Raw genomic sequence first — 22,432 nt, 5'->3', positions numbered from 1 at the left:
AACTCACACCCCTATTCTATTTTGTTTCAATTTCAATTCAAATGTAAGAATCTATTCCAACCTCAAGCCCAATGAATTTATCATAACCTCCACTCATTTTCTATTATGTTTCATATACTTATTTATTATACAAAAACACATGTTGAACTGGTTTAATAGAAAAGAGGCTAACTTCTACAGTCGCATATATGACAAGCAAATTATCAGCTAAAATGCGAAGTCGCACGTGGAAACTGAATAGGATAATCTAATCTATCAAGATAAAATAGTATTAATCCAGAATAAGTTGTTATTAACAGTCTACAGATAGCTAGTCCAGTAACCCAACAAAGGGATTCCAAAGCAGATACTATTAACTACATTACAATAACAAAATGTAAGCTCTACTGTGCCTATACCAACCTACATGTTCTCTTCTTCTAGGGTATCATCTGAACTTTGGAGATGGCTTAACTTAACTCTCGCTTTTTTTGGTTGTGACGACTCTACTCTTGCGCCATCTTCATTAACCTTTCTCTTTTTTCTTGCATTGTTTTCTTCATCAAGAGCAGCTGCAGGAGGTTCAGCATTCAAATCACCTTCCGATCCCAATTCAGATGTCTTGGGATCAAATTCTTCAGCTTTATCTTTATCTTTATCGTTATCTTTCTTTCCCAATTCTCCATTCTTTGCCGACTTCTCAAATTCCTCCAGAAAGGATCGGATTTCTTCATTGCTAGCAAGATCCAAAGGGGTCTTTCCTGCCTTTGTCTGGGCACCAAGGTTTGCACCTTTCTTGGCCAAATACTTGACGAGTTCCAGATGGGAACCTTGAACAGCATAGTGTAATGAAGTCATGCCTTTGCGGGTAAATGCTTTGAGAGAGGCTCCAGCTGAAAGTAGAGCTCGAACAACTTCTAAATGTCCCTTCTGTGAAGCAAAGTGCATTGCGGCCATGTCATCCATAGCAGAAGCACCAGCATCAGCCTTGTGGTTGCAGAGATAAGTGACTACCTCTGTTTGCCCAGAAAATGCCGCTAAATGTAGACTATTGGCCAAAGTTGATAGTCAAAGAAAACAAAGTGGCAGGGCAATGCAAAAAAGAATTCCAAAGAAAAACCTAGGTTTTATACTTCATTTCTATTTAAAAAAAAAAAACTCACACCAAGCTCATGTAACCACAAACAATACCACTCCAAATGACCCACTCCTTTGAGTTGACCATGAAACTGAAGAAGTGGATGAAAAGACATCTCCTAATTTTTTGGTTTTTGGTTTCTAAAATACATGTGCTGAAAACAATTTTCAAAACTTAACCCGATGAAAAATAATTAGTTGAAAACATTATTTTAGAAAATAATTTTCAAAACCAAAAAGTGGGAAGTAAATCGAACAGACCACTAGTTAGTACTTCACCCACAAATTTTTTTGCTCCAATTCTGCCTACAATGCAATCTGAAGAAACATTAACTGCCCATACGGATATGGATAGATATGATGTTACACGATGTTACCATCATGTTACCGTGTCATAACATGTTCACCATCATGTTACCTATGACAGACAAAATTCGGTGGTATCGTTCTCCAGTCACAATTGAAATTTTCCACAGTAATTTACATACTAAAGGTTTGCACGAAAATTAGCATAGACTACTGAAGTGAATTTCTGATCAGACTACCAAAATCCCATAAAAACTGGACATAGTTTTGTTCAATAATAGGGGTGATAATGATGTATAAAATGGATGGTTCAAACAAGAGAGCAAAATATGCAATGCATAGAATAGGAATGAATGAAACAAATGCAGCAACGAATCATATCATTGAAATAACCAACTAAAAGAAATTGTCAATGTCAGCTACTGTGTTGTATAGTGAAAACTAGAAGGAACGAAAAGTATTCAGCATCAAAAAGAGAGTATTGTTATCTAGAACAACAATACATTGAAGAAATATAGTTATTAGGGTTTCTACCGCGCTGTGCTCAATCGAATTAATTAACGAATTGAACAACATAAAAAGAGAATGAAGAGGATACGGTGTTCTGGAATGCTTATCTCTGGAATTAACGGCCAAAGGATTTGAAGCCAAAATTGACTGAACGGCGGTGAGATCCCCGGACCTTGCCGCCGTATGAAGGTCGTCGGCGGCCTTCGATCTCCGTGGATTACCCATCTGCTCCTTCTTCTTCGCCACCACAAACCCTTCTCAATTCTGAATCTATAACACTACTTCCTCAACCCTTTTCTCTTTTCTTTTTTCTCCTTTCTTTAATATTAATTAGAACATTGCTTAATTCATTTTATCTTAAGCAACCTTGTTCTCTAGGTACTAATTGGTAACATTAACCGTTGAAGCATTTGAACGTTAATATTTTAACTGTATAAAAATTACATATAATAGGGTGAAATTTGAAAGTAGGAGTGAAAAAGGGGGAATTTCCAAATGTTGAGAGCTTGTTAGAAAACCTAATTCTTTTACATCTTGTCACAAAGAAACATGATTTTACTTGGACCATATAAACAAGAGTGGTGAGAATTAACAATTATTTTATAATAATATTTTAAAAATTCACATGACTTTGTGAATATATGTTCTAAACATTCTTTTTCTTATATAATAACTCCTCTCTTTACTAATAAAACATTAGTTTGTTTTATATATATATAAAAGCTTTTAGTTAAATATTATTATGCAACTTCACAACACCTCAATCAACAACAATCATTTATCATTAATATTATTAAAAAAATTATAAAATATGAAATATTAAACCAAAACTTAAATGTTAACAAAAACGATACATAATTTTTATAAATAATTATAAGAACAAATAAGATGGAAACATATTATAACAATAAAATGGTTATTTATGAATAAAACACAGTTATTTAAGTTTCATAATTTTCTAAGGTAAATCAAATATTTGAAACATGAAAATAAAATCATATAATAAAACAAAATTTAGATTAATATTCGTTACTAAAGAAGGATAAAGTTTGATAAAGTTTTCTTATAAACTATGACTTAATATTTCGAATGATGTAACTATGAAAGTAGATGGAAAGGGTCAGGATTACTATAAATACTACTAGTATTGTGATTATTTTAAAAAATAAAATAAAAACCCAACAAAATTTTAATGGCATATGCTACAAGAAAAAAATAGTTTTATAAACTAATTTATTAGTCTATATAAAATAATAAAATTAATTATTAATTTAATTAGATTATGAAAAAATTAGATTAATTAAAGATTATATAATTTAAAATTAAGTAGTAAGTAATCAATATCTTAGTGATAATAATGTTAGATAGTAATTTATAAACTATTTAATAATTTTTATTAATAATATAAATTACTTTACATATTAATATTTTTTTTAATTTATAAAATAATACCTACTTAACCAAGTAATTATTTTTTATTTTAAATTAGTTTATATTTAATAATTTTTTATAATAATAAATTAAATATCGTCATTCAAAAGTTTGTCCAACTCTACAAACAAATTGTCTAAAAAGAAAGAGTCATTCTCAAAATTTGTAACTTCCTTTAAAATTCATGTAAAGATGTATACTATGAGATCCGAGAAAAAAGAAAATCAAGAGGGATTTACATTCCTAAGATACAAATATGTTGTTTGTCATCACTAAATATAATAAAGAAAAAGTACATGTTAATGAAAATAAAACCAACTTAGATATGTATAACAAACTTTAAGAAAATCGTGTTATTAAGTGGTGAATATGATCCACAATTACCTATTATGGATACTGAGGGCATGAAATACATTGGAAAGTTTATGTAAAAAGTTAAAAAAAATTGGTATATGATTTAAGTTTAATAAGGTGACAAATGATAAATTATCTCTTTTGTTTAGATTAATGAGTGAACTGTGAGAAATTATGTAAATTAATTTTTATAAAGTGATTCACATGATATAGAGTTTGGACTTTGTGTCCGAATATGATTTAATAATAATAATAGAATAAATGATTTATTGGTTAACGTGAAAAATATATATCTGATGATACGTAATGAAAACCTACATTTGATGGATATTGGAAATTAAGAGTAATAGGGTTTTATTTTTACAAATAAAAGTTGTCTCATTGTTAACCATCAAGAAGGTGTGTGACAATAACAGAATTATCAAAGAGATAGATTAAAAATAAATGAGGTATAGAAAAAGCTCACGTAAGATCTCTCATGGATCAAGGTAAGTGTTTATCTCTTTCCTAATTGTATGTAAAGCATGTGAGAATCAAAGACGAATAAGATTTGTATGTGAACATTATTGTATGTTGCGTTCATTCATGTTTTAATTTACATGTGGTATCAGAGTCTCTTTGCTCATTTTATGATTCTCCAATGTTTTAAAAAATCTTAAGAACCCTAATTTCAAAATATTCCCATTTTGTGAACCCTAATTTTAAATTAGGGTATCAATCACAATATCCATTCCTCAATAACAGATCCCTAACCTTCCTGCACCCAACACCATTAACGCCGTTAACACCCTGTACACAAACTCATTATTGGAGTCGTTGTCGGTGCGGAATCGCAAGCTACCGTCGCTCGCATATTCTCCTTCGTCATTCGTCCATCTCTGTTGCTGGTAATGCTTGCAGCGACGACGCGGTTGGCCGCGACCTGGTTCAGCGTCTAGGATCAAGATCGAACCCAAGCGTGGCAGTTCGTTGGTTGACGCGGTGGTTCCTGCGCCCTTTGGCGGCGTGGTGGCGTTGGGGTTGGAGAGGGAGAGCAACAGCGTCGCGCGGTGATCGTTTGGTGGCCTGGTGGTCGTCTCCCTGAACGGGATCCAACACCTTTTGTTCGTGCGACACGCGCTGGTTCATGACTGGCGGCAGCGGTGGTTGTGATTATGTTTTAGGGTTTTAGCAAAAGGGAAAAAGTAACATAGTGTTTTGAATTATTTACTGCACCTTAAGATGCAAGTTATTATAATATAATGTTAAATTCAATTTATGAACCGCATGTGTGAATTCCCTGCACCTTACGTTATATCGTCATTAATTCCTGCACCTTACGTTATATCGTTATGTTATAATGTAATTCAATTTATATTAAATTAAAGTTTAATTAATGAAATAGTTAAGTGACCCTCGGGTTGGCTACTCTGCTTTGAGCAGCATACTTAATGCGCTTTGATGTGTATGATGCGTAAATGACGCGTGGTGCACCACCTGAGTTTGGGGAGTTGGTATTTTGTCCCGGATTGATGTGTTGGTGGTGTCGGTGCACGGGAGTGTCCTTCCGTTCGGATTCTTCAAGTCACTGAAGTAGTCTTTTGTTATGCTCCTTTAGTTGAGCCATTTCCTCTACTTGCCGACGTCGTTCTTCTTCTTGCTTACGCTAATCCTCCTCATGATGCAACTGATCTGCAATTCCTTTCTGCAATAGCTCTTGCATCTGGGCTTGAAGGGCCTGCAACATCGCCATTTGATCCTCTACCGTGTTGTCATTATTTGCGTTATTCACTGTGGATACCATTCACTACAAGAAAAATTGGAATTACATACAGTCAAAATCCGTATGTAAGACCCAAAATCCATATATAAAACAGGTTTACATACGGATTACATACGGACAAAAATCCATATGTAAAATTGTCGTAGGTAAGCATTACATACAGATTCTGAATCCGTATGTAAATTACATACGGATAAATCTGTATGTAATATCCGTATGTAATGTAAAAAATTTATTTTTTAATTTTTTTATTATTATTTATCTCTATCTATATTTTTTATTAATCCTAAAGGCATTCTGCACTGGCTAGGACTCGAACCCAAGCCATAGGACTCGAAACCAAACCCCAAATAATATTGCAAGCAAATTGCAACAGCCAGGATTTGAACCCAAGTCTTTCTAGTGACCAGTGGTTAAATTTTTTTTGATTGCTGAAGGAACCTGGCTTCGAATCCCATTCACTGCTAATTTTATTTTATGGTGTCAATATTTACATACGGATTATATCCGTATGTAAACTTGTTTACATACGGAAAAAAATCTGTATGTAAACTTGTTTACATACGGATTTTAATTCCCGCGCTCCATGGTGCCAAAAATTACATACGGAAAAATCTGTATGTAATACCTGTTTACATACGGAATTTAATCGGTATGTAAAAATCCGTATGTAATGTTGATTTTACATACGGATTTTGATCCGTATGTAATAATTTGTATGTAATTCGCGTTTTTCTTGTAGTGATTGTTGCTTATCGAAGTCCTTGTGATTGAAAGGTTGGAAATTACTCAGGCCCCACGATGGGCGCCAATTGTACCTGCGGGGATGATGAGGCCTGAGTAATGTTGATCCACTTGGTACATAATTTGTTGTCGTGCTGGTAGTTCCTTATTTCTTCAAAGTTCTTCCTCTCCTACGCGTGTGCTCCGTCGGTCGGAGGAGTACCTGCAATTGCATTTCAACACTCAAGTCAATGCTAGTGATTAGTCTGTTCTCTTAGGATATAAAAAACGTACTTTTCCCCCCTTCGGAAGTCTTATTTATAGGTTGACCTGGACTTTCCTTTGTGTGGGTCAGATAATTAGTTCACTAAGACGTGTGTAGTGGTTCTCAGTTCATGTAGTGGCTTCCTGAAATCGTAGAAGTGTACTCAAAGTGTATCTTTGACTTATTCAACGCTAATTATAACCGTTTTTTTACCACGTATTTATTATGTTATATTATTAATTCATAGCTTTGGTCATTTGGGTATACATCTTTTATTATATATTTTTTAAAACTGTCATTGGTATATAACTCTATAAATTGTAGAAGTGGAATTTGTTAATATAAAAAAAAAACATGCATTATAAAAAGTATCATAAGAAGATTATATTTTACGGATGTTTTGTGATTTCAAAATGGGCAGTCAAGATTTATCTCACAAAGATAAACAAAAACTTAAACGAGTTTGTCACTTGACTTTCACTTGGCATATAGTTGATGTGACAATATTCCCCTGTTGACATATCATTCCATTGATTTCATATTGATTAAACATAAAAGATATTTTCTAATATATATATATAATATAAATGAAAAAATTATTTATAAAGTTAAATTAAATTTAAAATTTATTTTTTAATATAATATCACGTCAACTTATTCGAATGAGAATATGTTAGATATATTGTGTCACTGATAATAGTGTTATACTAAAAATAATAATATTTGTGGATACATTTTATAATATATGTGAATGAATTTTTTTTTATCTTAAATCGATTTAATAATAAGATTGATAAGTTAAAATGTATTCTTTTAATAGCTATAAAATATATATTTTTTACTTGAGTTAAATTTAAAGTGAAATTCTTAATAGAAACCTTAATAAAATGAAATGTAAGTGTAATGTAATGTAATGAGGTGGATTGTGGAAGCAAGCAAAGTGGTTGATAGAGGTCTGCTTAAATGTGGCATGATGGGTGGAAGGGTTTTATTTGCAGAGGTTTCTGATGAGAGCGACCTCATTATGATACCTTTAACTTGAATAATACAATCAATTAATCTATTTATCATTCCTTCATTAGCCTTGCGTGAACGATAATCTCTATCAATTCATTTCACTTTCACTTCTTCCCTACAATCATGGCTTTCTCCATCACTACTTTCATTATTCTATTCATTCATTTTTATTTTTTTTCATCTACCCGTTATCTTCTCTACTCACACTTGAAAAAACACAAAATTGGAGGCACACTTAAAGCTAACAAAACATACAAAAAGCAGCCCAAGAAACGGTGCCACCTTACCTTTTGCATGCGCTCTACGCACCACGCGTACCTCCCTCTATCATCCTTTTCCGCTTCTGCAACTGCAAAACTGTTTCTCATTCATACTAATTTTAAATAATCCAATTTATATTCAGATACTTTTATTTATTTATTTTAAAATAATATAAATGTTTTATCTTTTACAATTTTCTTAAGTTTCCAGAAAATTTGATGGGCCCCCAGCCAGTTGTCCCAACGTCTTTAATCTCCCTCCTCCATCTCACTCCCATGCCAAAATCCACAAACGACAAAACAATGCAGAACCTACGTTCGGAAATTCCAAACATAGAAAAACTGTTGGGTTTCTCTTTCGACGAAAACATGAGATGAGAGATATGATATGTATGCGGTCATGAAAATCACGCTCACGAAACCATTCATCCTAAGGTGTTTCCTCGTCTGCCTCTTCCTCTCCCTCCCATTCCTCTTCTTCTACCTGTTATTCCCACAACAACAACAACCCTTCCATCATTCTGTAACAACCAAAGACCTCACAATCCGACCCGGCTACTCCTCCTACCAATCCTACATACAGCGCCAGCTTAACAAGACCCTCAATCCCAGGCTCCGCAAAATATGGACAACCCGAGACTGGGACCGCAAGATTCCCGTCTTTGCGCGCTTCTTCAACGACCTTAGGGACAAAAACCTTCTCCGGAACACCTCCAAGGCGCTCTGCATCGGTGCGCGGGTGGGCCAGGAGGTGGAGGCGCTGCGGCGAATCGGAGTGGCTGACTCCGTCGGAATGGATTTGGTTCCTTATCCACCTCTCGTTGTCGAGGGTGACTTTCACAACCAACCGTTCCGCAACGACACGTTTGATTTCGAATTCTCCAACGTCTTCGACCACGCGCTGTACCCGCAGCGGTTCGTGGCGGAGATCGAACGCACGCTGAAGCCGGAGGGGGTGTGTGTTCTCCACGTGGCGTTGTCCCGGCGCGCCGATAAGTACTCCGCCAACGACCTCTACAGCGTCCAGCCCCTCGTCGAACTCTTCAACCACTCCGCTTTGGTTCACGTTCGCACCGTCGATGGCTTTGGATTGGACACCGAGGTTGCGTTTCGCAAGAACGGACCAACTCATCACCACCACCGTTTGTGATTGTTTTTCTCCCTCTTTTTTTTTTCCTTTTTTTTGTTTTCCGTGATAGGGTGGCCATTCTTTCTTTTCTGATACATTTTATTTTGTTTTTGTTTTTGTTTTTGATCTTTAGTGAAGTGGAATGGTTGAGTGGTGATAATCCGTGTGTAGTTTTGCTTTGCCATTTAGTTTATTGCACTGTGCAATTGCTTTGGTGACAGTCATTATATTAATTATGATGTAGAAGAATTTGTTTACTCAGACATATATTTTGAACTATTATTTTTACTTAAAATAATTGCAACAGTGCTTTTTTGTAGCATTTTTCTCTTTATTTTTTCAATTTTAATAAATAATGTGTGTGTCAATGAATTCAATAATAATTAGAAATAAAACCTGTGTCAGTTCGAATTTGTATTCAAGTAAGAAAATGCACTGGATAGTAGCGTGCAAGTATTGCTTAGGTTCCATCCGTGCCTGAGTAAGCAGAAATAAATTATATGTTATTATAATGAAATAGTAACAAAAAAACGCTCTTAATAGTAAGGAAAAGGAGTTATTGAATCACTATATTATTTATGTATATACTTTTAGATATAAAGTATAAGTGCTTTTTAAAGTTTTTAGAAATTTTACTACTAAGAAAATTTATATATTTTCGAAAAAATAAAAACACTTCTATTCCGTGCATGATTCAGCATATTTATTAAAGAAAATTTATGACAAAAAGTTAACAGATTTAATTACATACGCAACAAAATTAAATAAAAATCACACTCTAGGGACCACTGTCCAATAAAATACTCAACAACATATAATATAATGAGAAAATAAGTTATATTTAATCATATCAATTCTCTAATACTTTTGGGATATATAATTAGAAGTAGTTTTTAAAGTTTTTGGAATTTTTTCTGTGAAAAAGAAAAACATTTTCTCAATAAAAAGATACAAACACGTTTATATTATAACCAAAATTAGTAAAATTTGTAAGAGATATACTTTAAATCTAAATCAATCTTATAAAATCGAAGGTTTGAATTCAGTTATATACTATAAAATGTTTTAATATCTAGTTAATGTGAGATCTCAACACTTCTCTCTCGTCAAGACTTTCATTTATGATAAACTACAAAATGACTCTGATATCATATTAAGAATTGAATTTTAAATGTAATTTAACGTTATAAAATCGACTTATATGATAAAGATTTGCACTCAATATATTATGGAATGCTTTAATATCTAATCCATGTGAGATGAAAAAAAAAACACTCCTATCTTATATTGAAATATCAATTTAATACCACATCCATATTTTAAACATTTAATGTAGTATTATAATGACTTCCAAAAAAATGCACGTGCTTATATTGGTACTTTTTATTTCATTCAGAATTATATAATTTTTTTATAAATAATTAATTAAAAGTAAAAAATAATACAACTTAATATATATAATTTTTTAAAAATGGTATTAAAAAGCTTATATAAAAAATATTTTAAAACATGATTAAACTATTTTGAAATAAAAAATTATTATTATTTCTTTTATTAAATAAATAAATAATTTTTTATTTATCTATTAAAGTATAAAGTTATTTAATTAAAAATGACATAAAAATTATCACATGATGTATCTCTTTACATAATGGTATTTATATAACCGTATTTTTTAAGTTATTTAATTATTTTGAAATAAAAAAAATTATTTATTTATTTTATTTAATAAATAAATAATTTATTTAGATTTAATGAAAGATAAAATGATTCAATTAAAAAAAACATAAAAAATAATAATATAGATATTATGAAAGTGGGAGTAGAGGCTTAGGTTGTGCGGCTCCTTAAGATGGCCGCCATTACTAATGAGTTATCCAAAGTTTTGAGTAGGGAATCTATAAACACAACTAATCTGCTCTGTCAAATTTACTACCAATCAAAGCAACAATTGTCTACAGCCAAATTCAAAGATCAACAATGAACTGGAAATTTTGTTGGACATATACAGGACCATGACTCGTAAAACTTTACAAAACGGTATTAATTGCAAATTTAAGAACCGTTTGATAGGGTCGCAAACTCAAGTTTATGTTAATGTTTCAAGTTTTTTGTCAGCATTTGTCATTGAAGTGAACTTTCTTTATAAAAATGTAAACTGATTTCTAAACACATATGAAACAATGAAATGTGTAGGCCGCGGAAGAATATCCTCCAACCTATCCCAGGTTGATTATTCCTCCAGAATCCAAAACGCAAAAAAACTTGTCCTTTTCCTTACCATAATTGGATTGATTTCTAACTTTAGAATGTAGATCATTGTGATAGAAATTATAATTTAGATATTTATGATATATCATATAGAATAATATTACTCTTATATTTAGCAATTTACAATCATCTGGTCTTTTTATTTATTTGTTTATGTATCATATTGCTCTATGTCAACTCCTTATAATATACTAACATGCCGAAAAGTTGTACAGGTCTAAGTTTGTTGTCCAATTCTTGCCACTGTGACCAGTGGAATTATCTACAATTTTGTACCAAGCTTTAATAATTGGTCAAGTATTGTATCGGTTTTTGGTAAGAAAGAGGAGACGCCGAGTAACCCCAAAATTTAATAGACTATAAATAATTGGACGGCACTTAACCTCAAAACAAATACTAAAATCTGATTTCAATGAGAATGCTACTCTTTTTTGTTTTTGCGTAGCTGCACTTTTCACTAACTTCCACTAGTAAGTTTCACTATTTCAGGATGGTTACCCTTCTAGGTGGTTGTTTTCGGAGAGTTTCACAATTGGAATGAAACAAATACAATAGATGAAACCAGAAATAAAAAAATAATGATGATTTATCATTTAATCTCAACTGTTAGCTATTATTCGTTTTATTTGGATGGACTTTATCTATTTAATTTGGCATGTTCTGTGTCTCACTTTTAACATTACAATAAGAAAAGTGCTTCTCCTCAACCAACTTTTTTACGATTTAAGAGAAAAAGTAATAAGATTAATGAAAAAAAATGTGTAATAAAATAGACCACTGTGAGGGAGAGCAACAAAACGAAGAAAAAGTTCTAGAAGACAACAAAAAAGTCATTCTCTCTCACATTTTATTAGTAGTTTATTGAAATTTTTTATCATTTTTTTAATTTTAGTTGGGGATAGGATGTCAAATGAACCCATATAGGGTCTATTGTCCTCATTGACAGAAAATTTGTACAGAGAATTTGCGTATTGAGTGCCTGCAAATATGAGTATATATAATGGTTAACTTTTTAAGTTAAATATGGGAACAAAAATAAGTATATATTCATATCATATCCGTCTCCATACTCCATACTCGTTCATGTCCTCGTACTTATTCGTTAGATAAAAAAAAGTTTATATCCGTTACATGTAAAGATAGAGATGAAGATAAATCTTTATTTTAAAATAGAGAAGAAGATAAATCTTTATTTTAAAAAAATGAAGATAAAGGTTGTGAAACTCTCACCCTCTTCTCCTACTTATCATCCATATTTGAGGATGATTGATTTCTGCTCCCCTTCCATTCTTAAAACAATTTGTGATAAATGCTAACTCTCGTCAATATTTCAAATTTCAACAGAACATATATAAAATCATTCAAGGAAATTGTCATTCGTGGCTTAACTAAAACGCTAGAAGAACGAATACGGAGCAAACCGTTCGTAATCCCATAGATCATGAAAGACGTCAAAGAGTTGAAGTTTACCTTAAATCAATCAGTGAGCAACTGAGCATCTACAAAGTTACATGGCTAATTTGATGAAGTTCCATAGCGTTTTCGAAGAGAGTCAATCGTCTTCTCAAACGACTGCGAAAGCTCAACGATAGAAGTTTTGCATGCTGAAATTTTGAAATCAAATAACTATCTGACTAATGAAATTCCGTAAAAAGGACATTTAAATACAAGAATGTTGAACATAACAGCATCTCAAATTTTGTGATGAATGAGAATAAAAGCATTTTTGGAATTGATTGTACTATGCATACCCCGAGATGCGCTAGCCTGTGCTTCTACCATGAATTCTTCATAAGAAGCCTGAAAAAAAAAAAAAACCATTAGACTCTAAAAGTGTTTCCAAACGATAGTTTAAAAGTGACAGTGAAGGAAACAACACCTTCATTGCATCTCGGCTTTCCGTTATCCGTTCAGAAACCTTTTTGTATTCCTTCTCTGCTTCATCCATTACTTGCTGGTATGCTTGAGTCTGCATCTAAATTTCAAATTAGAAACAACTAAGTGATTATTAATGATTAATCCAGAGGTTTATTTCGATTAAAACAAAATAGTGACTCTCAGGTTTCCTAATGTTGATCAAAGGAATTAATCTTCAGATTTCCTTTTCCCCTTATTCTGTTTTCAATTTTCTCCTAAACTAGACAGAATGTGCTAGCAATTGATATCAAGCAAAACCAGAACAGAGGTAATTACGCAAATATTCTATAACAATCTGTTTGAATTAAATCACAGAATCCAAATTCACGATTTAACATGTTCTAGTCCTTGAATATTTTCAGTTGCTTAATACATTTTCTGTTTCATTTGTTTCCCGATCAGTCAGGTGAGAATTCATTAATTGACAATCTTAAGAAATTCTTAGCGCATTCTATAAAGCGATCTCAGAAATGCGAAATGCGATGTTATGCTGTTTGTGAGAAACTGAAGGAAAACTCTAGAGAAGAAACCTTGAAGCGTTTGTGGAGACGCGAGTTAGAGGCCTCGAGATCCTTGAGGAACTCGGAGTGAGAGTATTCGATGCGACGCTTGAGATCGTCGACGCCGGAAGAGGTGAAGTTTCTGAGGTCGGAAATGTTGCTCGGAGCTCTGTGACTGCGAGGTGGAGAAGAGCTGGTGGGGAGAGTAACTCTCTTCGCGCGCTTGGAGGTGGAAGTCGATCTCGTGAAAATCACCGGAGAATCCGCCTCCGGTGAATCCACCGGCGACGGTGTTTTCAGGAAATCGGCCACCATTGGTTTGGTTTTCTTTCCCGTTTTCTTCATCTCTTTCCACACGAGTTTCCAATTGATGAGATTAGGCGGTTAACTTAGCGCGAGTATTTAAATCTTACAAGTTTTTTTTTTTTGAGGTCATTTTTGAAGTGATTTTTGAAAATGCGTGGTGACTAGAGAAGGAGTTAAATAATTTAAATCAAAATTGCTAAACTATTTATTGTATTATATTAAAAATTTAAATCTTTATTATTGAAAATTACATAACCGCCTCTCTTCATTCTGAAATACATCTTTTAGGTTTTTATGTTAATGAAATAAATTTTTTTTGACAAGAAATAGAATGAAAACCGTAACAACAAGTGACATGATGTAATGAAAATATACTGTTGAGAAATTTTTCCTCTCTCTTTCTTGGAGTAATAAATAAGATTTTATACTTCAAAAACTATTGTACTCTATGTTGAAGAGAAAAGTATGAAAACCTTTAATTAATTAAACATATCAATACAATTATATTTTATATACTATAAAAAATTCATTAAATACAAATTAATTTTAAAAATAAAAAATAATTAATTATTATTTGACTAAAATATATATTATTTTATAGACTAAATATCTAACGTAATTTTTATTTTTAATAAAAAATAATAATTAATTTTTAAATTAATATTTAATTAGCTATCATAACTTCCATTAAGTAATTAGTTCCAATTAGTTAGTATAAAGCTCGGACACTCCTCTTAAATGGTATGTCCGCCGAACAAACGTATCAAATACTGACACTCATAGGACACATATTAGTGAAGTGTCCAATTCAATAAATATGTGTTGGATTTCTGACAATTCTAACATGGGTCTAACACAATTTTAAAAATAAAAAATACATTAATTTTTTAAAAACTCAAATTTATTGTAATTATTTTTGTTCCTGATTGGAACGGTGATGGAGAAGGCACACGCGAATGCCCTTCACGTTCAGGTTGTTCGAGTCTGTCCAACAATCTCTTGTTCTGTTCTTTCAATTGGGCTATCTCTTCTGCGTGTTGCTGACGCTCTTCTTCTCGTCTTTTCCTTTCTTCATCCTGGCGAAGTTGATCGATGACCCTTTTTTGGAGTAACTCCTGCATCTGAATCTGGAGGGTTTGTAGTATGGTCCTATGCTCTTCAGAGATATCATTGTTGTTGTTTGCCGTTGAGCCCATCTTCAAGCGTTGGGATCTTTGGGTCTAGGAATAATGATTACTCGGCCCCACGGTGGGCGCCAATTGTACCTGTATGGATATCGGGGACTGAGTAATGTTTATCCACGTCGATACAAGGTGTCTGCTCCACTCTCAATTGTCCTGTCCTTCGAGTTTCCTTCTTCCTTGCGTGCCTCGGTCGGCCGGCGGGGGTACCTGCGATTGCGCTCCGACGCTCAAGTCAGTAATCTCTCTCAGTGGGAGTCCTTTCGAGAATGAATAACATACCTTTCTCTCTTTCTTTCTCTTCTTTTGTATGTCCCCTTGGGCTTGGGCCCTCCGGGTCGTTAGTGGTTCGCGACCTGTTTTGTGGTCCTTGGGTCGTGGGTCGTGTTAGATGGTTTCCTGGGATCTAGGGGGTGTTCCCGAAAATCCAGGGAGTGCTCACGTGTGTTTGTTGCTCAGTGGGAATTGTAACCGTTTGTCCCACGTGTAACCACGTTCTTTGCTTAATTAGATAATTTACTTCGAACCACGCGGTCGTCCGGTGCCGACCGGTACATACCTACTTTCCACATTCTTTTTTTACCATACTTTCCACATTTTGTGAAAAAACTAATATATTATAAAAAATAATAAGAAAAAAAGAGAAAATTGAAGAGAGGAATAAAGATTATGAATAAATTGATAGTATGTTTTTCATGTTTTAATAATAGTTAAAAATTTTCAATTTTTATTGTGTTATAATATGTGAGTTTTTAAAGACAAAAACAGTCATATGAGATCAATTAAAAAAAGTATTCTATAATGTTATCATTTGCATTTAAAATTGATCAATATCACATTTTGGATATTTTCTTTTTTTTTCTTAAATTTTATAAGAAAGAAATATCACATAAGTTCCTTTGAAGATAAATTAATATTATTAACAAATATGAATTTTACTTGAAATTAATATATCAATACTCTTATATGTTTATTTTATTATTTATTAACTTACTTTTCTTTACTTTAATTAGTTTTATCAAAAAATAGTATTAAAAAGTTATATAATTTTTTTAAAAAAATTATTTACAATTTTAAAATTGTTTAATTAAAAGTAAATACAAATATTTAATTTTTATAACTTTTTAAATATTTTTTTCATTTATTATTTTTTCAAATTTTAATAGATACATACCAAACACAAATTTGAAGACTAAATGTTAAAAATAGAAAAGAGAAGTGAATACACGAAAAAGATCTTATAGAGAAAGGAGGAACAATACTATTCATATGACAAATATTGCTTCAGAAATGAAATTGACATATATTTGACATTTGGCTCAATCAATAAAAAATGCAGTTAACAAAAATGTTATTAGTGCTCCATACTACGATTTTTTTATTGGTGATTATATGCTTTTTAAAAATTTATTTAATTTGATTAAAATTTATATTTAATCAAAATAAAACTAAATTGAATAATCAGTAAATTTACCATGTATTACTATTATGTTAGCTATATTTTGATAAAATTTATGTGTTTTCTTACATTTGTATTTATTAAAATGAACTTAAATTTATATTGATAATACAAGTGTGTGAATAATAATATTGTTTGTTCAATTTTAATATTAAACATAATTATATATAAATAAAAAATAAAAAATGTGGATACACAACTCACTAGTATTTATAATAAAATATTTTTATATATTTATAATAAAATAAAAAGTATTATGTATATTAATAAAAAAATTAAAATTAATTAATTATATTATAAAATTTATATATAATGAATTATGTATAGAAATCTTATAACGTAATCAATTATAATAACTTATATGTAATATATATAATAGGTTATGTTATAGAATTTATATACACTAGCGGGCACACAGGCTCTCGTATATCCGATTTTTTATTTTTATTTTATTTTATATAATTAAATATAAAATTTAATCAAATTAAATAATATATTATTATTTGTGTTAATTTGTTATTACTTATATTTATATTTATTTTTAATTAAATATGTTTAAAATAATTATATTTTTTTATCACAATAAATCAAATGTAATATTTTTGAAGAACTTAATATTTTAACAATGTGATTCTTAATGAGTTATAGAAATTGAAGTTATTAATTTATAAAATAAACTAAACATCTCTATTGAAAAAAAATAAAATAAAATGTATACATTAGAGAAATAGGAAAAGCAAAATAAGATAAATAAAAGAGATGAAATATGAAGAAAATTAACAATACACAATTTCAGAATCTCAACATTAGGATTTTTGAAGCATTGAGGAGACGGAAGACCGGTGAAGTGGCGGTGATGAAATGTGAAGAAGAATAACAATACAGTTTCAGAATCTCAAAATTAGGATTTTGGAGACATTAAGATGTTTTCTTATATGTCACTCTTTCATAATCTCAAAATTAAGATTTTGGAGACATAAGTTTTTATATTATTTCTCTTTCACAGTTTTCTTATATATTACTCTTTTGCCTAAAAAAGAGTAACCATTCATAAATTCACATTTCACCACTCTCTCTCCACTATTCCCTAATAAAAGGCACCAATCTTTTCACTTTCCTGTCAATTAAGTGAGAACAAATAAAATAAAATTTTAAAATTAAAAATATGCTTATTTAATAAAGAAGAATATCAGTTTAAAACAAAAAAGTAACCAATCTCTCCACTCTCCTGCCATTTAGGTGATAACAAAAAATAAAATTAACGTACCAATTTCTCCATTAAGTGAGAACAAATAAAATATTTTACTTCCAAATGATACTAAAAAAAAAGTGGATCTTTAACAATAAAAGATTTTCATCTATGACATCAAAATATATTAATTTTTCAAAATAATATTAATTATTTATTTTAAAACATTAATAATCAATACTTTTTTAACACTACCTTAATAATCAGCACCCTTTTCTATAAAATCTCAAACTAAGAACGAATAAAAAAATTAAAAAAACAAATAATAAACTTGTATCTATTGATTTTTTTTTTTGTTAAATTCTTTTTGTTTAAAAAAAATTAAAATCTACTAACTGTTTCTGTTATTATACAACAATTAAATATTAAACAAAAACAATTTAAAAAATGAATGATCTCATTAGAACTAAGCACAATGTGACTGAGAAAGATGATGAAATCTTCGCACGGGTGCTTGGATTGCTCCCTCTTTTTCTCAGACTCCCCCTCACGGTTTTCTTTTGGCTTGAAAAAAATCAAGTTTAAAGGACTAATCGCATGAAACCACATCTTGTTCTCCACTTTCTCTGGAAAACCAAAAGCAACATCCATAGAGAGATGGAACAACATCAACAGAGAGAAAATGAGAGTTTACATTAGATTTCGTTGATTGAAGAAATAAAAAGGTAAGAAATGAGGAAATGAAAAATCTATTTGAATCAAATTGAAAACTGTTGTGTAAATCAAATGATAAATTGTTCTGTATCAAATCGAGAACTGCTCGCTGATTCAAATTGTTTCATAAATAAAATGAAAAACAGATTCAAAAAGAAAAGAAACAAATAGAAAATTAAATTCAAAACTGTATACAAAATAGCCAAAAACGGTTATTTAGGAGATTTCTCTGTTCTTTTAAAATATATATATATATATATATATATATATATATAAAACAGTTACAAAATAATAAAAAATAAGAATAAAATAAAATATTAATATATAAAATATTAATAAAATGTAACTGATTTTGAAAATAAATCAAACCGCTCATCCACCTCTCGCTCCCACTACGTATACCAAATATTGTAGAAAAAATAAGAAATGACACAATGACCATAATACAATAATAAAATTAAATATTAATATAAGGATAAAATGAGAAAAAAAATGAAGAGCAGTTAAGAGGGGAATCTCCTTTATATATAGGTATAGATAATGGATTATATATTATACATACAATTATATATAAATTTAAAAATATAATTAATTATAATAATATAGTATAATTATATAATATAAATATTTAAATATTAAAAAATAATAGTATTAATTAAATTTTTTTATTAAATAATAATAATAAATATAAATTAAATAAATTAATAATAATTAAATAAATGTATTAAATAATAATATTATTGATATTGATTATTAATCTTATTTTTATTTGTATCAAATATAAAATAACATTAATGAAAATAATAAAAATATAATTATAATATAATAAAAATATAATTATTTATGTTAAAATAATTTATATAATAGTAATAATATTATTAATTATAAAAAATAAATATCTAAATATTAAATTATTGTATACTTCATTAGAGATTTGATTACATATATTAAAGTATTAGATACTGAGAATCTGAATGAGGTTTCTTCTAACTTATCCACTTAACTTTTGTCACGAATTTTATGCACCCTAAAATAATCTTTTCCTTAATAATTATTTTACCAGAAATCGTATTCTTACTTTGATACCAATTTAAAAGAAAAACTACAATTAATGGTTAGATTGCATCCATTTCTACTTAAAAAAGTAATAGGTAAAATTTCTTACTCAATTGTCCTGGACCCATATAACCTATACCATGAGATGCACCACAAATAAAACATATATAAGTCTTTTGAAAAACATTAAATGTAAAATGTCATTATTTAATTAAGATACAACTTGAAATTCTCACATATTTGATATAATTCATTATATGGTAATTTAGTATAATTATAGAAGGCACCATAAAAAGAAATTACTTAACAGATCTGATTAGTAAGGAACATGTGGATATGGTGTGTCTAAGTGCTTTGATTTCAGCAGGGAGAAGATTTGTCTTCTTTGGGAGACTAACGAATTAGATTGGGTAGAAAACAAAGCTACAAACAGCGCAGAGGGGTTCTTACGATGTGGAGTAATTAGTCGTTTCAGATGTTTAGTTTTGTTAACGGAAGGAACTATATTGTGATTGAAGGTTTTTGGAAAGGTGGGTAATGGGGTTTTTGTAACTATAGTGAATGTATATTGCTCTGACTCTTTATGGGAAAAGAAAAAGATGTGGAAAGAAATCAATGGAGTCAGGTTGAATCAACTATCAAAGGCGTGGTGTATTATTGGAGATTTTAACTCTATTAGACGTCAAGAAGAGATGAAGAGTTTGATTTCGACGTCAGATTATTCTAGAGAAATAAAAAGGTTTAATGATTTTATTGAAAAATCAGAATTGGTTGATATCCCGTTGGTTGGAAGGAAGTTTACTTGGAATAAGCCCAATGGTTTGGTGAAGAGCAGAATCGACATGGTTGTAGTTTCAAAGGAGTGGCTGGAATCTTGGCTTCACTGCCAACAATTCGTTTTAAACAGATCAATCTCTAACCATTGTCCAGTTATACTTAAAGAGGTGTAAGTGGAATAGGGCCCAAAACCTTTTAGGTGTTTGGACGTCTAGCAAAAATATAGCAAATTTAAAGAGTTTGTGAGTTCGAGTTGGTCTTCTTATGAGGTTATAGGAGGTGGGATTTTTATTTTCAAAGAAAAATTGAAATCTTTGGAGATGTAAATCTTGCTAGTAAGGAAGTGCAAAAGAAGATCGATGAATTAGACGTATGAGAAGATGATGGTGGTTTAGTTGAGTCAGTAAGGGAAGAAAGAAAGTCCCTCTTTGTTGAACTTAATAAATTCAAATTTAAGCAAGAAGCGATTATGTGTCAGAAAGCAAGACAGAGGTGGTTAAAACAGGGGGATCTTAATACAAAGTTTTTTCACTCGTTTGTAAACTGGAGAATGGCAAGGAATCAGTTGCATGGGGTTTTCGTTAACGGTAAATGGTGTGAAGATAAGGAGGTGATTAAGGACAAGGTTCGTGTTTTCTTTGAAGATAGGTTTGCCAGGAACGATGCTTGTCAGGTTATACTGGACAATGTCAGGTTCAGTTTCATTTCGGAGTCCGATAATGAGTTGTTGATTGGAGATTTCTCTGAAGATGAGGTTAGGGCTACAGTTTGGAATTGTGACAATTCAAAGAGCCCTAGCCCTTATGGTTTCAATTTCGGGTTTTTAAAATTTTGTTGGGATATCATTAAAAAGGATGTGGTGTCAGTGGTGAAGGATTTTGCGGTTAATGGTTATTGGCCCAGAGGTTCAAACGCTTTGTTCCTTTGTTTAATACCAAAAGTAGAAAACCTCAGCAACTCAGTGAGTTTAGACCTATTTCGTTAGTTGGGTGCTTGTATAAAATCATATTTAAAGCGCTATCTCTACGATTGAAAATGGTAATTAGTAAAGTTATTAACGTTAGACAGTCGACTTTCCTTGAAGGAAGGGGTTTGCTGGACAGTGTGTTAGTAGCCAATGAGATTTTGGAAGAATATAAAAGAAAGAGGAAGAGTTGTGTTATCTTCAAAGTTGACTATGAGAAGGCGTATGATTTGGTCAGTTGGGAGTTTATTTATTATATGCTAAGGAGGTTGGGTTTCTGCGATCTTTGGATCCGTTGGATAAAGGGTTGTTTAGAATTAGCCTCGGTTTCAGTTCTGGTTAACGGTAATCCAACTAGGGAGTTCTTTCCTAGGAAGGGACTTCGTCAAGGTGATCCACTAGCACCGTTTCTCTTCCTTATTGTGGCTGAAGAAAAGAATTTGATAGACAGTTTGGAGGTTGGCAAGGATAAAATGAAGGTAAATATGTTACAATATGCATATGATACTTTGTTCTTCTGTGAAGCTAACACCAAAAGCGTTTTCAATATTAAGGCGATTTTGCAATGCTTTGAGTTTTCTTCTGGGCTTAGGGTGAATTTTTTGAAAAGTAGAATTGGTGGGACAGGGCTGGATCAACTTTTTGCTTCAGCATTTGGCAGTTATTCTTAATTGCGACGTGATGGTTTCTCCTTTTGTTTACTTGGGATTGCCAGCTGGTGGAAATCACAGGCATGGTGCCTTTTGGAATGGGGTGATGGAGAAAGTTCAAGCTAGGCTGAGCAGGTGGAAAGGAAGGTGTCTGTCGTTGGCTGGGAGGATCTGTTTCAAGTCAGTTCTTTCCTCTATCACATTATTTTTTATGTCCTTATTCAAACTGCCATCAGGGGTGGCAGATAAATTAGTTAGGATTCAAAGGAATTTTCTTTGGGGGTGGGGATCTGAAGGAAGGAAGATCGCTTGGGTTTATTGGCAAAAGGTATGTAAGCCTCACGATTTTGGGGGGCTTGGTATTATTGATTTAAAGATTTTTAACATGGCTTTGTTAGGAAAGTGGATTTGGAGGTTGGGTACGGATAAGGGTGGTCTTTGGAAGGAGATTCTGGTTTCAAAATATGGTGGTTGGAGGTGTTTGAGAGAGGAAGGAAAAAGTCGTAAGAGCTCTCTTTGTTGGAAAGATTTGAAAAAGGTGTGGGCCTTAGAGGGTTGAGGAAGAAGTTTTGAAG

At 31.3% G+C, this 22,432-nt stretch overlaps 3 protein-coding genes across 3 annotated transcripts; 1 reads left to right on the top strand and 2 right to left on the bottom strand.

The window, feature by feature from the left end:
* Positions 1-248: 248 nt before the first annotated feature.
* On the bottom strand, positions 249-2,351 carry LOC137811146 (uncharacterized). The gene is made up of 2 exons (XM_068612765.1): positions 2,021-2,351; positions 249-1,027 (listed from the first exon to the last, which is right to left on the bottom strand). Exons 1-2 carry the CDS (start codon positions 2,155-2,157, stop codon positions 403-405), a joined length of 762 nt encoding a protein of 253 aa, XP_068468866.1. The 5' UTR covers positions 2,158-2,351; the 3' UTR covers positions 249-402.
* Positions 2,352-7,985: 5,634 nt separating this feature from the next.
* Positions 7,986-9,171, top strand: LOC137811145 (uncharacterized). Its single transcript, XM_068612764.1, has one exon. The coding sequence runs from the start codon at positions 8,133-8,135 to the stop codon at positions 8,892-8,894; it is 762 nt and encodes a 253-aa protein (XP_068468865.1). The 5' UTR covers positions 7,986-8,132; the 3' UTR covers positions 8,895-9,171.
* A 3,351-nt stretch (positions 9,172-12,522) lies between these two features.
* LOC137809671 (uncharacterized) lies at positions 12,523-13,915 on the bottom strand. The gene is made up of 4 exons (XM_068610771.1): positions 13,592-13,915; positions 13,024-13,119; positions 12,896-12,944; positions 12,523-12,748 (listed from the first exon to the last, which is right to left on the bottom strand). The coding sequence occupies exons 1-4, from the start codon at positions 13,904-13,906 to the stop codon at positions 12,660-12,662; spliced, it is 549 nt and encodes a 182-aa protein (XP_068466872.1). The 5' UTR covers positions 13,907-13,915; the 3' UTR covers positions 12,523-12,659.
* Between the last annotated feature and the right edge of the window lie 8,517 nt (positions 13,916-22,432).

This window comes from Phaseolus vulgaris, chromosome 2, assembly GCF_000499845.2.
Source record: "Phaseolus vulgaris cultivar G19833 chromosome 2, P. vulgaris v2.0, whole genome shotgun sequence".
NCBI lineage: Eukaryota > Viridiplantae > Streptophyta > Magnoliopsida > Fabales > Fabaceae > Phaseolus > Phaseolus vulgaris.
Note: the sequence above shows the minus strand (reverse complement) of the source record. Positions and strands in the feature narration are given on the sequence as shown.